This window comes from Hyperolius riggenbachi, chromosome 10 (assembly GCF_040937935.1).
Source record: "Hyperolius riggenbachi isolate aHypRig1 chromosome 10, aHypRig1.pri, whole genome shotgun sequence".
In the NCBI taxonomy this organism is placed as follows: Eukaryota; Metazoa; Chordata; class Amphibia; order Anura; family Hyperoliidae; genus Hyperolius; species Hyperolius riggenbachi.
In genome coordinates, this window is record NC_090655.1 from 216,719,747 (window position 1) to 216,736,004 (window position 16,258).

Here is a 16,258-nt window from a genome sequence, read left to right on the forward strand (position 1 = left end):
AGACTCTGCTTCTGCCTCCTGATCTTGTACCTCGATATTTCTGATACCCTGTTGCCGAACCCTGCCTGTACCTAGACTCCGCCTCTGCCTTCTGATTCTGTACTTTATCTGTCCGTGTGTTACAACCTGGCTTGTCCGACCTCGAGAACCGACCTTACTATTGGAGGCGGTTCCCCGTCCTGTTAGTGACACTACCTCCTGAGTGTTACTTTCAGACTAACCTTTCTACTGTCAGCCTGACTCCTCCCGCCTTGGAGAGTTCAGGCCTTCGGAAGGAAGCCGTGCAGTACTCCTCACTGCACTGAGGCCAGTCCTCTAAGTGTTACTGTTACACCAAACACTACACTCTACTCAGGTGAACAGAGGTTAGCTGGTATATCGGATTATCGGTGATACTGCAGATCACTTATAATCTGGTATACATCTGTATTCCCAGTGATACTGCAGATCACCGGTAATCAGATCCTCTCTGTGCTTCACCGTTCGTTACAGTTTTCATGGGTTTCCCCTGAGTACTCTGGTGTCCTCCCACATATTTATTTATTTATTGCATTTATAAAGCGCCAACATATTATGCAGCGCTGGACAATAAATAGGGATACATACAATATTTAGGGGTGACATACAGCAAAATGACAATACCTGAATACAAGAAACATCAGATCATGCAGCACAGTATGAGTACAAGGTAATGCTTAGTCAGTCACTGGAGGGGAGCATGGAGATTAGGCAAGTTAGGTTCACTCAGATGCCTAGCATGAGTTCACAGTAATGGAGGTGCAAGATCAGGTAGGACACAAAAGGAGGAGGACCCTGCCCAAAGGCTTACAATCTAAAGGGAGAGGTAGGGACATGAGAGGTAGGGGACCAGAGTTCAGCTGTGTTCACATACAGATACAGTTATTTGCTTCCCCCCAAGACTACACTAGGAACATAAAACAATGACTGACTATGGTATGGATTAGATTGTGAGCTCTTCTGAGGGACAGTTAGTGACCTGACTATATTGTCAGTGCTATATAAATACACATTAATAACAATCGGATGTCTTGCTGGATCTGTCATCATCATGTCAATACATTTAGGCTTTTATCTTCCTGGTAGGGAACCTTTTTGGCTGAGAGAGCCATAAACACGACATATTTTAAAATGTAATTCCGTGAGAGCCATACAATAACTAAATACAAGGAAATGTGTGCATTTTATGCAAAACCAACAGTTTAAAGTGCAATAAGTGTCTGAATTCTTTTTAATAACGTTGTTATGCTGTTGCTAACGGTTAGCAACTGCATAACAACATTATTAAAAAGAATTCAGAGACTTATTGTTTACCTAATGCAGCAATGTTTCACCAGAAATTAATCGTAAAGTGGGCAGCATTTTACCAGAAATTGTAAAGTGGGCAGCACTTTACCAGAAATTAATCATAAAGTGGGCAGCATTTCACCATAAAATAATCGTAAAGTGGGCAGCATTTCGCCATAAAATAATCATAAAGTGGGGAGCATTTCACCATAAAATAATCGTAAAGTGGGCAGCATTTCGCCATAAAATAATCATAAAGTGGGGAGCATTTCACCATAAAATAATCGTAAAGTGGGCAGCAGTGACCAGAAAATAATCGCAATGTGGGCAGCATTCACCAGAAAATAATGGGAGCGGCAGGTTAGGGTGTGGAGAGGTAGGTCAAGGTGCTGGGTGGGCAGGTGATATTGCTTGTTGGGGGGGGGGGGGGGATGGTGAGGTGCTGGGTGGGTAGGTAATATTTCTTGCTGGGGGGAGGGGGTAGTGAGGTGCTGGGTTGGCAGTGTGCAGGGTGGGTAGGTGATATTGCTTGGTGGGTAGTGGGGGTAAACAGGTGAGGTGCTGGGTGGGTAGGTGATATTGCTTGGTGGGTGGATGGGGGAAACAGCTGAAGTGCTGGGTGGGTAGGTGATATTGCTTGGAGGGTGGGTGGGGGAAACAGCTGAGGTGCTGGGTTGGTAGGTGATATTGCATGGTGAGTGGGTGGGGGAAAACAGGTGAAGTGCTGGGTAGGTAGGTGATATTGCTTGGAGGGTGGGTGGGGGGAAACAGGTGAAGTGCTGGGTGGGTAGGTGATATTGCTTGGAGGGTGGGTGGGGGAAACAGGTGAGGTGCTGGACAGGCAGCTGATATTGCTTGGTGGGTGGGGGGAAACAGGTGAGGTGCTGGGTGGGTAGGCGATATTGCTTGGTGGGTGGTGGGGGAAACAGGTGAGGTGCTGGACAGGCAGCTGATATTGCTTGGTGGGTGGGTGGATGGAAACAGGTGAGGTGCTGGGTGGGTAGATGATCTTGCTTGGTGGGTGGTGGGGTGGAAACAGGTGAGGTGCTGGGTGGGTAGGTGATATTGCTTGGTGGGTAGATGGGGGAAACAGGTGAGGTGCTGGATAGGCAGCTGATATTGCTTGGTGGGTGGATGGGGGAAACAGCTGAGGTGCTGGGTTGGTAGGTGATATTGCATGGTGGGTGGTGGTGGGGGAAACAGGTGAGGTGCTGGGTGGGTAGGCGATATTGCTTGGTGGGTGGTGGGGGAAACAGGTGAGGTGCTGGACAGGCAGCTGATATTGCTTGGTGGGTGGGTGGGTGGAAACAGGTGAGGTGCTGGGTGGGTAGGTGATATTGCTTGGTGGGTGGTGGGGGGAAACAGGTGAGGTGCTGGGTGGGTAGGTGATATTGCTTGGTGGGTGGTGGTGGGGAAACAGGTGAGGTGCTGGGTAGGTAGGTGATATTGCTTGGTGAGTGGGTGGGGAAACATGTGAGGTGCTGGACAGGCAGCTAATAGCGCTTGGTGGGTGGCTGGGTGGGGGGAAACAGGTGAGGCGCTGGGTGGCAGGCTTAATAATGCTAACACTCACCAGCTTCTAGTCAGCTTCACCGGAGTTCCACAGCGCGGGCTCGGCTGACAATCACTGGCCACAACTCACTCCGGCCTCCAGTCCCTGCATGCCACGTCACCATGGGGGTGGAGCTACAGTACGCTGGCCGCGGCGGGTGGAGGAGGCGGCGCTCAGCACGCATGTGAGGGAAGGCGGGAGGTGGATATGTAAATGAAGCCCGGGGGGCAGGAGGAGGCGGCGGCGCACACTGAATTTAAAAGTAAACAAAGTCTCTCTGGCCGCTCCGTCACACGTGTTTTAGCGAGCCAGAGAGCCATATGCGGAGTTCAAAAGAGCCATATATGGCTCGCGAGCCATAGGTTCCCGACCCCTGTTATATGATGTCCTACTTGCAAGAGACTTTTCACTAAACCCCCTGCAAGGTAGCTCGTATTTATTTGAACCAGAATAATAGGTGTCCCAAATGCCTACAAGAGGGAACTGGGTTTATACACCTGTTCTAGCATTGTCTAAAGTTATTAAACTACTCTAAAAATTTATCTCTGAGATTGGAATGTGTTGTGAGTTTGCAGGAAAACCACTCCTCTTTGGTAAACTAGAATTACATCCAAGTTTTACTAGTAGTGTAAAGCTGCATCCAATCACGGTCAGCTGGCAGGGAATTCATGATCTGTGTGACAATTCAGGGCCCAACGCTGTATAGACCCATTCTGTTGCTACATAGGGGTGTGGAGTGACGGTGAGCAGTGCACAACAAAGCAAGAGTGGTGAGGCAGGAAAACAACAGTGTTTGACTAATATCTGGCAGGCTGGAACACATCGGGAAGGGTCGGCGCCAATGTACATACAATGGATTCTCGGCATAGGCGGTGTTTAGCGGCCACCTCAGCCAAGTTTAATCTAGTGTGTTTAAGGCCAATGAGCACACACTGCTGTCAGACATGTTGGATGGATGGTTTAATATCTACTATAATTTGGCATATTTCCTGTGTACAGTTAAATTAAACATGCTTGTACCAGATAACTATATCTATTTGCAAAGTCTTATAAGGGCTATGCACGAAGCAAGTATGTTATCGTTTTTAATATGATTTTTGTATTGAATGTTTTTTTTATCATGCACACTGTGTGGTTTGTTCTGAAGCTTTTTTTTTTTTCTTCATTAACCGTTTCCAATTTAATTGAAGCCTTTACCCTGTTTGGGTGCTGTTACCCCTGCCAAGGTATAGATATCAGCTACTCACGCTGCGTGGTCTCGTTGCTCTTACAATTCACACCACTCTGTGGTCGCTACAGCCTGCTTGTATTGACAGAAGAGCTCCATGTGCCGGTCAGGAGCCAGTTTCATTGGCTTTTGACCTTGTGATCACTGTCAACCAATCACAGTAATCACAACTTGTTTGTAGAGAAAAAGTCTTTGGTCCTTAAAACTAACACAAGTTGGTAAAAAAAATTATATATATATATATATATATATATATATATATATATATATATATATATATATATATATATATATATATATATACTACCTGATCTGGGGGGCTGGTTGGATTAGGAGGAACTTACTGCCGCTCTTGACCACTAATCTTCAGTTTTGTTTTTCTTAAAGGGACTCTGGGCAGAATATAAAATGCCATACTGAACTCACCTGAGGCTTCCTCCAGTCCCTCGTAGTCCATGAGGTCCCTCAACGTCATCTGGGCTCCCTCCGTTCTCCCAATGGCGGCTCCATTAGCACGCGACTTGGCCGGGAGTCGTGCACAACTGCGCATGAACGGTCCCGCTCGCATCCCCGTCACTGTGGGTGTTCTGTTTATGTGCAGTTCTCAAAAGAATGAACCACACGTGTAGAACGAGCACAGACCGCACATGTGCATGACTCCCGGCCAAGCCGTGTGCTAATGTAGCTGCCAGCGGAAGAACAGAGGGAGCCCAGAGGATGCTGAGGAACCTCATGGACTACGAGAGGCTGGAGGAAGCCCCAGGTAAGTTCAGTATGGCATTTTACATTCTGTTCAGGTTCCCTTTAAAAAAAATTGGCTGCGTCCTCCTCTAAGAGCACTGAGAGTAGTGGAAGAGGCAGTGAAGAGGTAGGGAATGGGTGGGGGAGAGCTAATGAGGTGGCACTGAGAGTCGGGGGGGGGGGAGTTCCCAGGAGTTCCTTTCCTGCAAGGGACACCCTTTCCCCATTGGGGGGGGGGGGGCAGTGGGTCGCGGGGGACACAGAGAGAGGTGCAGAAGGTACACAGAGGCATGACATTGAGAAGTGAGCATGATTCTGTGTCCCATTTACCTCAGGGTACATTTTAAGGGTCCAGAGACTGTGAATTAAGGATTGTTATCTTTTTATGTAGTCAGATACTGTGCTGCCTCTTTTTCTGTGACTGTAGTATTCTCTTGTGTTAGACGGTCACCAGATATGGTATTTGTGCTGAATTTCAATTGTATCAATAACCTTCCACCCCCAATCCCCCCAAAACCCATCATCTGTTTGTGTTTTAGCTTCACCTTCATCTCTCATTACAGATACCAAAGTTATGAAGATACCAGTAAAAGTTGAGGAAGAGGATGAGGAATTTGTGGGGTTTAAGGAGAAGAAAATTCCACCAGAGATCTGTACAGGTCAGTCAAACCACATTAGGTTACAGTCCAGCACTATTTCAAAGGGAACTCGAGGTGTGGACTTAAATTTAAAAACAAACAAACAATGGGGGTGTTCTTGCATGCTTTCACCAGCTGCCATTGGACAGCTGTCTCTCCATGGCCGCTCCCTCTGCCGCTCTTCCACCTCCCTGCATGCTGAAAGAGCAGCTAGCTCTCCTTCCAGCATCGTGACCTCAGAGGCCACGAAAATGAAAGTAACGGGATGCAGACCACAGGAGCGGCAGAGATGGCGACTACCTGATCCGCCCAGCCCCCCGGATCAGGTAGCCACCATCTCTGTCAGCATGCAGGGACACGAGGGAGCGGCCAGAGAGAGACAGTTGCCCAATGGCAGCTGGGGAAAGCCTGCAAGAACGCCCCTAGTGGGCATTTTGAGCATAAGGGACAATCATTGTCGCCAATTTTAGGCGCCGCAGCACCTCGGGTACTCTTTAAAATTCTGCTCAATAATTTCTCCAAATCTTTCAGATATTACAAGGGACCATAATTAACTTTTCTCCTGATTTTCTCACAGATGTTTTCACACCTTATTAAAGAGCACCCAAAATGTGCTCAACGACAAATGTTAAATCATTAACGTTTAACTGCAATAATAATTTGGTTGTCAAAAATGTATTTTACTCATCCCGAGAAAAATGTAGCTGAAACCCTCGCCCCCCACCGAGATGGGGGCAGGCCAGGGCAACAGAGCTAGGGGATGTTACATAGCTGGGGAGATAAGGAGTTGGGGTGTCCATGGCAACAGAGCTTGGGGTGGCCACAGAGCTGGGGTCTGATCTAGCAAAGCTTTGAAAAATAACCACCACAGCGGTTTTACTGATGAAGGGGTGGGGTTTCAGCTATCTATCTGTTTTTTGGGCAAGTGGGGGAGTAAATTACATTTTTGACAGCTGAATTATTATTGCCATTAAAGGTTAATGATTTAACATTTCTAGTTCAGCACACTGAAATAGTCAATTCATTTCTTATCATTCGTTAAGCTGGCAGCAAGCAAGGAAATACTTATTGATATTACTTTTTATGTTACTTTTTCAGTCGTGCTAAAAACTTATTTTGTAGATGAAATGAAAAATGATTTCCTGGGTTAAAAATATTGTAAAAAAAAAAAAAAAGCAGTTGTATTCATTATGTTATTTTCATTACAGTTCCTCTTTAATATTATTAACTGGTTGAACCTGCTCTTAGTTCCGGGCAAAAAGAAGTTTCCAGGCATATGGAAGATCTCTCCCAGGATCCCCACACCCCCAGCCTCCTCCTGGGCATTGATACGTTGCCAAGGCAATGGCTGACGGGTCTCTTGTAAATGGACCAAACTGCACTGGCCCGAACACACTGTCAGTGGGAGTTTATTTATATGTATTTATATCTGTATGTTACTCCACAAATTAACTGCCAGAATCAAAATAAAAAAGGAGTATCCTGTAATTTCTAGGTACTGAATTATTAGGGGCCTGCTTGCATGCCCCAGTCTTATGCAAGTTGTGTGCAGCTTGAAGTTGGGCCATTCCAAAATGACAGGAAGTGTATTTCATTCGTCCAATTATAAATTGCATTTAGTTTCTACGCAAGAAGGAAACATGAGCATTTCTTAGGCTATCTTAATTAAACAGGGACTGGAAGTCTCAAATATCTGAGCTGACTGCTCTTAAAGAGAATATGTACTCTAAAATTCTTACAATAAAAAGCATACCATTCTATTCATTATGTTCTCCTGGGCCCCTCTGTGCTGTTTCTGCCACTCCCTGCTGCAATCCTGGCTTGTAATTGCCAGTTTTTGGCAGTGTTTACAAACAAAAGACATGGCATGTGATAGGCTGAGAGGAGCTCAGTCTGTGACCCATACAGAGCCTGCACGGGGCGTGGAGAGGGTGTTCATAGCTTCTGCCTATAACAAGCAGAGCAGCACATTCTTGCCTGAGTGCCTGAGCCCGACAAAGCCGTCAGAGGAAAGAAGATTAGATTATATAACAGAGATAATTCAGCCACTGTGCAACTAGGAAAGGCTGCAGTAAGACAGACCACATTAGAACAGGTATAGGAACTTATAGGATAGAAGAAATAAGGCTGAAAATTTTGTTACAGAGTCTCTTTAAGCACCGAGTTTACACTTGCAGATCAGATAAGCGGTAAACAAAGGGTCAGCTGATAAAAGTGCCCATACATCTAATGATGTAAGGGCAGATTAACCAAGAGACAGATCTCTCTCTAATCAGATCTGATCAGAGAGAGATCTGTTTGTTGCACACCACAGGCTGATGCCCGATCGACTTCAGCATGAAATCTCTCATGGATCGGCCTTGCGACACCGCCAATTCTGTCCACCCCAAATGTTAATACCTCCCGGGGCCCGTGCATTATAAATCTCACCTGTCTAGCTGCAGTGACCCCCGGTCTCCTCCACTCTCACCCGAGGGCACTATCACACCAATCGACACTCCGTGGTTGGGCATATACCATGTAGCGCATGACCTCATACACACACGTGACTGGCGGTACTTGGGGAGACAGTGGAGGAGGGCGGGAGTCACAACAGCTGGACAGGTGAGATTTAAAATACATTCAACAAGCAAGAATATGAAGATCCGGCACTGCATCAATTGTATTTAAAAGAGCTTTATTTCTAATTGCTCTTCCAGTTTGCTAAAAAGTAACTTATGCAATATGATCATATAAGGTGCACATACCCGTTGTGGTTAGTAGAGGTTGTGGGGCATGGTGGTAGGAACGGCCCGCCTATTCCTACCACCATGCCCCACAACCTCTAACCACAACGGGTATGTGCACCTGATATGATCATATTGCATAAGTTACTTTTTAGCAAACTGGAAGAGCAATTAGAAATAAAGCTCTTTTAAATACAATTGATGCAGTGCCGGATCTTCATATTCTTGCTTGTTGCATGAACTTGATGTCTATATTTCTCTTGGATCCTGAGCACGCTGTGTTTTGGATGTGTGACTATCCTCTGGAATTAATATACCTCTAAGGCTACATACACACATCAGACTATAGTCTTTGTAAAATGAAAGATCACAGATCAATCTTACCACCCTTCATGTAGTATGAGAGCCATACTCTACACAGTCTATTCTATGGAGCTGAACTCCCCATCAGAAAAAAATCTTTGCAAGATGCTGCACACAAACATGCTGCACACACTCAACAGATCTGTAGCTGCAAAAGATCTGTTCCTGCCAAAAATCCATTCCTGCAAAAAGCAATGATAGTCTATGAGATCTGCAAATCATCATACACACATGATTTAACTGACATTCATCTGCAGATCAGATCCACCAGGATGGATTTTCAGATCTGCAGATGATTGTCTGATCTGCAGATGAATGTCAGTTAAATCATGTGTGTATGATGATCTGCAGATCCCATAGACTATCATTGCTTTTTGCAGGAATGGATTTTTGGCAGGAACAGATCTTTTGCAGATACTGATCTTTTGTGTCTGTACAGCATCTGTGTGTGCAGCATCTTGCAAAGATTTTTTTCTGATGGGGAGTTCAGCTCCATAGAATAGACTGTGTAGAGTATGGCTCTCATACTACATGAAGGGTGGTAAGATTGGTCTGTGATCTTTCAGTTTCCAAAGACTATAGTCTGATGTGTGTATGCACCTTAAGATTGCAAGAAATGTATTATTTTAAGCGCTGTCATAGTGCCAGTTGCTGTGTTTTCAACCGAGATTTAAAATACAAAGGAACTGGGGGAAGGGACATTCACGTTTACAGGGGACAGTGTCCAGGGGTACATTACGTTAGTCGGTCTTCCCAATATCGTTAATGCTGCGCACTTGATCAGCTACATCGGAACAAGATTTTCCAGCTTGCTCAATCAATAGATTTGACTGATTTCGACTCAAAATCGGTCAAATCATGGATCGGGGATGCTTGTTGCGGCATGATTTTCATCTGATTCGATAAACTTTACAGTATCAATTCAGAGGAGTACAAATGTTTATTTCTCACTGCTTCTTACAGATGGCTGTAGCAATAACACGCCACCAGAGAGATGTACCAGCCCGCTTGAATCCCAGGATCTTGAAGAGGAAAATCAATTGGTAGGTGGAAATGAGACCCTTATCTATGTGAATCTTAACAATTATCATGCATTGCCTGCTTCACAGCCCCAACATAGCACACAAGTAGTAGTTACATAGTATAACATTTGTAAAACCTAGCTTATTTGCCATGCTAGAGTCTGCAGGCTGGTCTACTCTCTTCTCCCTTCTGGAGTCACCTCAATATTTCTTAGCTTTGTACTGTGCTTTATGGCAGAGAATGTGACCCATGCTGCCACCGCCATTTGGGTCCTCTGGTGTGCTGACACCACTGCTGGGCTTGGGGACAACATAGGCCTACCATTGGCTAGGTCAAGGGGAATTCTTCTTCGCAATAGGAAGGATTCTCATTGGTCCACCTCTCAGTGAACCAATGAAAATCCTTCCTGGTGCTAGAGAGGATTCTCATTGTTTTTTTTCGCAAACCAATGATAGCCCTTTTTTCGCAAACCATTGATAGTTCTGTCGGGACTTCTATACCGGTGCTTGTTCCCGAGCCCAGCAGTGGTCTGCAGCATGAAGGACTCGAATGGCGAACAAAGACACAGAAGACAGGTGAGTAGATCCGAAACGGAGGGGAAAAACAGTCGATTAAGAAATGACACAGTCTGCTCCCATAGGCTGCAATGATTCTATGAGCATCTGCAGTGTATGCGGGCTCCGAAAAAAATCGCACTGGTCGGGAACGTGCGTTCTGCGCCCTCTGAGTTCTATTGAAATTGACAAGTGTAACCGGATTCTATGCTTAAAGTGTACCAGAAACCACTAAATATAAAAAATCAATATTTATCCGGGGCTTCCTCCAACCCCATAAGCACATGTGAGTCCCTCGCCGTCCTCCTGCGGTCTGTAGTTCAGCTGCGATCAGCCCCGGCAACAGGCTCAGTCCCGTCAGGTGGGCCGTGACTGCAGAAGGCCACGACTGACGCGACTGAGCCTGTTACCGGGGCTGATCACGGCTGAACGACAGACCATCTGAGATTGGCGAGGGAGTGACACGTGCTTATGGGGCTGGAGGAAGCCCTGGGTAAGTATCAAATCCTTATATTTAGTGGTCTCTGGTTTACTTTAACATGGCATCCATTTACACATCCGCTTCTGCCCTGCTGGATTGGAGCGGTTTTGGCACAGTGTAAAAGGGCCCTAAAGTCGGATTTATTATTGGTCACTGAGACAGTTTATAAATTCCTGCACTTCCACATCCTCCCAAAGTCAAGCAGCTGGGAATGCAGACAAGCAAGGTAGCTGTTTTTATATAATGAGGCTTTATGGGAATAAAAAGTAGCATTATCCTTTAAGACTTGTATTAAGCATTGTGGGGAGTGTGCACTGCATGATATGAACATAGACTTAATATATTGAATTCGCTAGTCTGCGAAATCCTGTTTATTGTACATTATACTTTTTAGGCTGCTGACCTGCTTAATATTAAAGTTATTGTTAAAGAAGAAGAAGAGGAAATTCATCCAGAGATCAATACAGGTGATGAACAACTCTCTTTCTCCACCCCTCCTCCCTTGTCTGTGAGTAGAAAATAATGGGGAGACAGCATGTGACTAGTGAAGGAATCAAAAGCCAACCACCTCTGTTACTATTAATGGAATGATCATGTGTGTCTTTTGGGGTGTCAGGAGCTGTCATTCCCTGTTAAGTAATGAGGAGAAAGTGTGTGTGTGTGTAGGGGGGGTTCAGGACCCATCAGCCCCTATTAGAAATAATGGGGAGACAGTATGTGCCCAGTGGGGGAGTCAGGATACATCAGCCCCTATTAGAAGTAATGGGAGACAGTGAGTGCCCAGTGGGGGAGTCAGGATACATCAGCCCCTATTAGAAGTAATGGGGAGACAGTATGTGCCCAGTGGGGGAGTCAGGCGACATCAGTCCCTATTAGAAGTAATTGGAAGACAGTATGTGGCCAGTGGGGGAGTCAGGAGACATCAGCCCCTATTAGAAGTAATGTGGAGACAGTATGTGGCCAGTGGGGGAGTCAGGAGACATCAGCCCCTATTAGAAGTAATGAGGAGATAGTATGTGGCCAGTGTGGGGAGTCAGGAGACATGAGCCCCTATTAGAAGTAATGGGGAGACAGTATGTGGCCAGTGGGGGAGTCAGGAGACATGAGCCCCTATTAGAAGTAATTGGAAGACAGTATGTGGCCAGTGGGGGAGTCAGGAGACATCAGCCCCTATTAGAAGTAATGTGGAGACAGTATGTGGCCAGTGGGGGAGTCAGGAGACATCAGCCCCTATTAGAAGTAATTGGAAGACAGTATGTGGCCAGTGGGGGAGTCAGGAGACATCAGCCCCTATTAGAAGTAATGTGGAGACAGTATGTGGCCAGTGGGGGAGTCAGGAGACATCAGCCCCTATTAGAAGTAATTGGAAGACAGTATGTGGCCAGTGGGGGAGTCAGGAGACATCAGCCCCTATTAGATGTAATGTGGAGACAGTATGTGCCCAGTGGGGGAGTCAGGAGACATCAGCCTCTATTAGAAGTAATGGGGAGACAGTATGTAACAAGTGGGGAAGTCAGGAGACATCAGCCCCTATTAGACGTAATGGGGAGACAGTATGTGGCCAGTGGGAGAGTCAGGAGACATTAACCCTTTATTAGAAGTAATGGGGAGACAGTGTTTGACCTGTGGGGGAGATAAGATACATCAGCCCCTATTAGAAGTAATGGGGAGACAGTATGTGCCCAGTGGGGGAGTCAGGAGACATCAGCCCTTATTAGAAGTAATGAGGAGACAGTATGTGCCCAGTGGGGGAGTCAGGAGACATCAGCCCCTATTAGATGTAATGTGGAGACAGTATGTGCCCAGTGGGGGAGTCAGGAGACATGAGCCCCTATTAGAAGTAATGGTGAGACAGTATGTGGCCAGTGGGGGAGTCAGGAGACATGAGCCCCCATTAGAAGTAATGAGGAGACAGTATGTGGCCAGTGGGGGAGACAGGAGACATCAGCCCCTATTAGAAGTAATGGGGGGACAGTATGTGGCCAGTGGGGGAGTCAGGAGACATCAGCCCCTATTAGAAGTAATGTGGAGACAGTATGTGGACAGTGGGGGAGTCAGGAGACATCAGCCTCCATTAGAAGTAATGAGGAGACAGTATGTGCCCAGTGGTGGAGTCAGGAGACATCAGCCCCTATAAGAAGCAATAGGGAGACAGTATGTGCCCGGGTGGAGGAGTCAGGAGACATCAGCCTCTATTAGAAGTAATGGGAGACAGTATGTGCCCAGCGGGAAGGATTGGGTTTCTGCATGCTAACAAATTTGCAGCAGCATGGAAAGTGGTTGGTTTCTGAGTTTAGTCTGGATCCTAAGTTCACAAAATGCACATTGTGTTTTCCAGGGCTATATTCATGAAATTTTAGTTAAAGAGGAACTCCAGCCTAAACAAACATACTGTCATTAACCTCCTTGGCGGTATGGACGAGTATACACGTCCATTACCGCCGGAGGTCGCCGCTCAGGCCCTGCTGGGCCGATTTTTACCAAATAAAAAGCAGCACACGCAGCCGGCACTTTGCCAGCCGCGTGTGCTGCCTGACCGCCGCCGCTCTGCGGCGATCCGCCGCGAGCAGCGGCGAAAGAGGGTCCCCCCAGCCGCCCGAGCCCTGCGCAGCCGGAACAAATAGTTCCGGCCAGCGCTAAGGGCTGGATCGGAGGCGGCTGACGTCAGGACGTCGGCTGACGTCCATGACGTCACTCCGCTCGTCGCTATGGCGACGAGGTAAACAAAACAAGGGAGGCTGCTCATTGCGGCCTCCCTTGTTAATTCTGATCGACGGAGGCGATCGGAATTATGCTCCAGGAGCGCCCTCTAGTGGGCTTTCATGCAGCCAACTTTCAGTGGATTACTCCTAAAAATATGTGTGTGTTTGTGTTATGAGGTACTTGAAATGATGCTCATGGCATTGGGGGTACCTGGTAAAGACCACTATTAATAAATGAGTGCATGCTCTAATAACATGGAGGAATCCTGGTCTGGATACTATCTGGCCAACTCCATTGTTTGAGGGCCTAGATCCACACAAATGTTTAGCAAAGCTCTAAATAAACATAGTAAATAATGAAAACAGTGGTTTTCAAAGTAAATTGCTTTATTCATTCCAAAATATGGCATCAATAACTCGAGTTGGATATCCTTGGTTTAGATCCTGTAACGATCGGTGTCAACACGCAGAGAGAGAATCTGATTATTGGCAATCTGCAGAATCACCAGTAATACAGATATACACAAGATTATGGATGATCTGCAGAATCACCAATAATCCAGGTATGTCTAACCTCTGGACATCTGAGATATGAGTGTATGGAATAACAGTAATACTTTGAGCGAGAACCACCAGAGGAACTGGAGGTAGGACGGTGAAGGGAATTCACCCCAGACTGTGGGTGAATCCCTATAGGCCAAAGGCTCCCTAGGAGAGGGGCCTGGGCTAGGTTGCAGGATGCCCTGCTGCTAAATGAACAAACTTGCCCTACTGGATGAGAGATACTGGCTCTCTACACCCTAGTGACGGGCTAAGGTAGTGTAGAAACACAATGCTAGTCTTGGGTGTGAGGTTAGTAGTTACAGCACCCTGGAACTAGCATACATAACACTGATACAGTTTCCTAGTCTTGGGTGTGAGGTCCGTAGTCACAACACCCCGGAACTAGTCTATAACATAACATAACATTGACACAGTTTCCTAGGCTTGGGTGTGAAGTCCGTAGTCACAACACCCTGGAACTAGTCTATAGCATAACATAGCATTGAGACAGTTTCCTAGGCTTGGGTGTGAGGTCCGTAGTCACAACACCCCGGAACTAGTCTATAACATAACATAACATTGACACAGTTTCCTAGGCTTGGGTGTGAAGTCCGTAGTCACAACACCCTGGAACTAGTGTATAGCATAACATAGCATTGAGACAGTTTCCTAGGCTTGGGTGTGAGGTCCGTAGTCACAACACCCTGGAACTAGTCTACAGCATAACACAACATGACATGCAGGAGAATCTAGCTCAGTGTGATTTCCCAGGTCCGTCCTGGTTCTAACACACTGTAGGGTCTGACTGAGGTCTGTGTGCTAACACATAAAGCATTTGCAACAGCAGACAACGTGAGACTGAGGGACGAGTGGTTATATAGTGCAGCGCTAATCAGCGCCGCCCAGTCCCTTCCAGCCAATCCGCATTCATCCTCGGATCAGCTGACCAAGGGAGTCAGCTGATCCGTCTCTGCTTCCCATAAAGCTTCTGCCTCTCCGCGCGCGCGTGTATTCCTTAGCCTATGTGCACGGGAAGGCTGAACCAGATCAGACACATGTCGCTGCGTGTAAACCGCCGGACTAGATGCGGAAACAGCCGCCACGCCGTCAGAGCACGCGGCGGCTATTCCGCAATCCTTCACAGATCCTTCACATGACAAAACATTTAAAATCATCCATCCCCTTTCTTCTCTTATGTCTTCCAGATGGACAATACCAGATGTATGAAATATGTAGAAGGAATTTTTCACAAGATGGCACACAAGATTCCACCAACTCTCTTGCCAACAATCATGGTGGCCGGAAAGGGGACGAAGCAGCCTCGTGTTCCAAATGTGGGAAATGTTACAGCCGGAGATCCAGCCTTCTCCGACACATCCAGACTGTTCACTTGGGAGAGAAACCTTACTCGTGTTCAGAATGTGGAAAATGTTTTGATCAAAATTCTAATCTCCTGAAGCACCTGAGGGTTCATACTGGAGAGAAGCCATTTTCATGTTCAATATGTGGCAAATGCTTTGGGGAGAAGTCTAATGTTGTTCTTCATGAGAGGACCCATACAGGGGAGAAGCCTTATTCTTGTTTTGAATGTAGAAAGTGTTTTGCCCAGAAAGCCTCTCTTGATTCCCACCAGAGAACTCATACAGGGGAGAAGCCTTTTTCATGTCCTGAATGTGGGAAACACATCACCAACAAGAGAACCCTCATTAGTCACCGTAGAATCCACTCTGGGGAGAAGCCATATTCATGCCCCATCTGCGGAAAGTGTTTCACGGATAAGTCCGACATGGTTAAGCACAAACGGATTCACACAGGTGATTACCCCTATACGTGTTCAGAATGTGGGAAAGGCTTCATCGCCAGATCTGTCTTCATCGTACATGAAAAGATGCATGCTGGAGAGAAGCCTTATTCTTGTTCAGAGTGTGGGAAAGGGTTTACTAAAAAACAGCATCTTATAGACCATACAAGACTTCATACAGGTGAAAAACCTTTTTCCTGTCCAGAGTGTGAAAGGTTTTTTAGACAGAAATCAGGACTGGCAAAACATCGAAGGAAAATGCACAGGGTAGAAACAGTTACCTGAACATAAGTATAATTTGGACTTAACCACTTGAGGACCGCCCCCAGCCGATGGGCGGCGGCAAAGACCGGGCCCAAACGACCGCAATACGCCCATCGGCGGGGGCGGCTGCGGGAGTGTCTGTGCGGCGATCGCGTCATTCGTGACGCGATCAGCCGCCGGGGACTGGCTCCGCCCACCGTTCGTTGTAACCCGCCGGCCGTTCGGAAGCGCCGGCGGGTTACTAGCACCCGGATCGCCGCATGTAACAAGTATAATAGGCTTTGTAATGTATACAAAGCCTATTATACTGGCTGCCTCCTGCCCTGGTGGTCCCAGT

General features: G+C 46.7%; 1 protein-coding gene across 1 annotated transcript in view; it reads left to right on the forward strand.

Moving 5' to 3' along the window:
* The window catches only part of LOC137534495 (zinc finger protein 501-like), a 29,757-nt gene extending 13,730 nt beyond the window's left edge, over positions 1-16,027 (forward strand). The window contains exons 4-7 of the mRNA XM_068256021.1: positions 5,390-5,485; positions 9,517-9,596; positions 11,006-11,078; positions 15,062-16,027. Coding sequence (XP_068112122.1) covers positions 5,390-5,485; positions 9,517-9,596; positions 11,006-11,078; positions 15,062-15,942 — 1,130 coding nt within the window. The 3' untranslated portion in view covers positions 15,943-16,027. The remainder of the gene's footprint in view (positions 1-5,389; positions 5,486-9,516; positions 9,597-11,005; positions 11,079-15,061) is intronic.
* Positions 16,028-16,258: the final 231 nt, after the last annotated feature.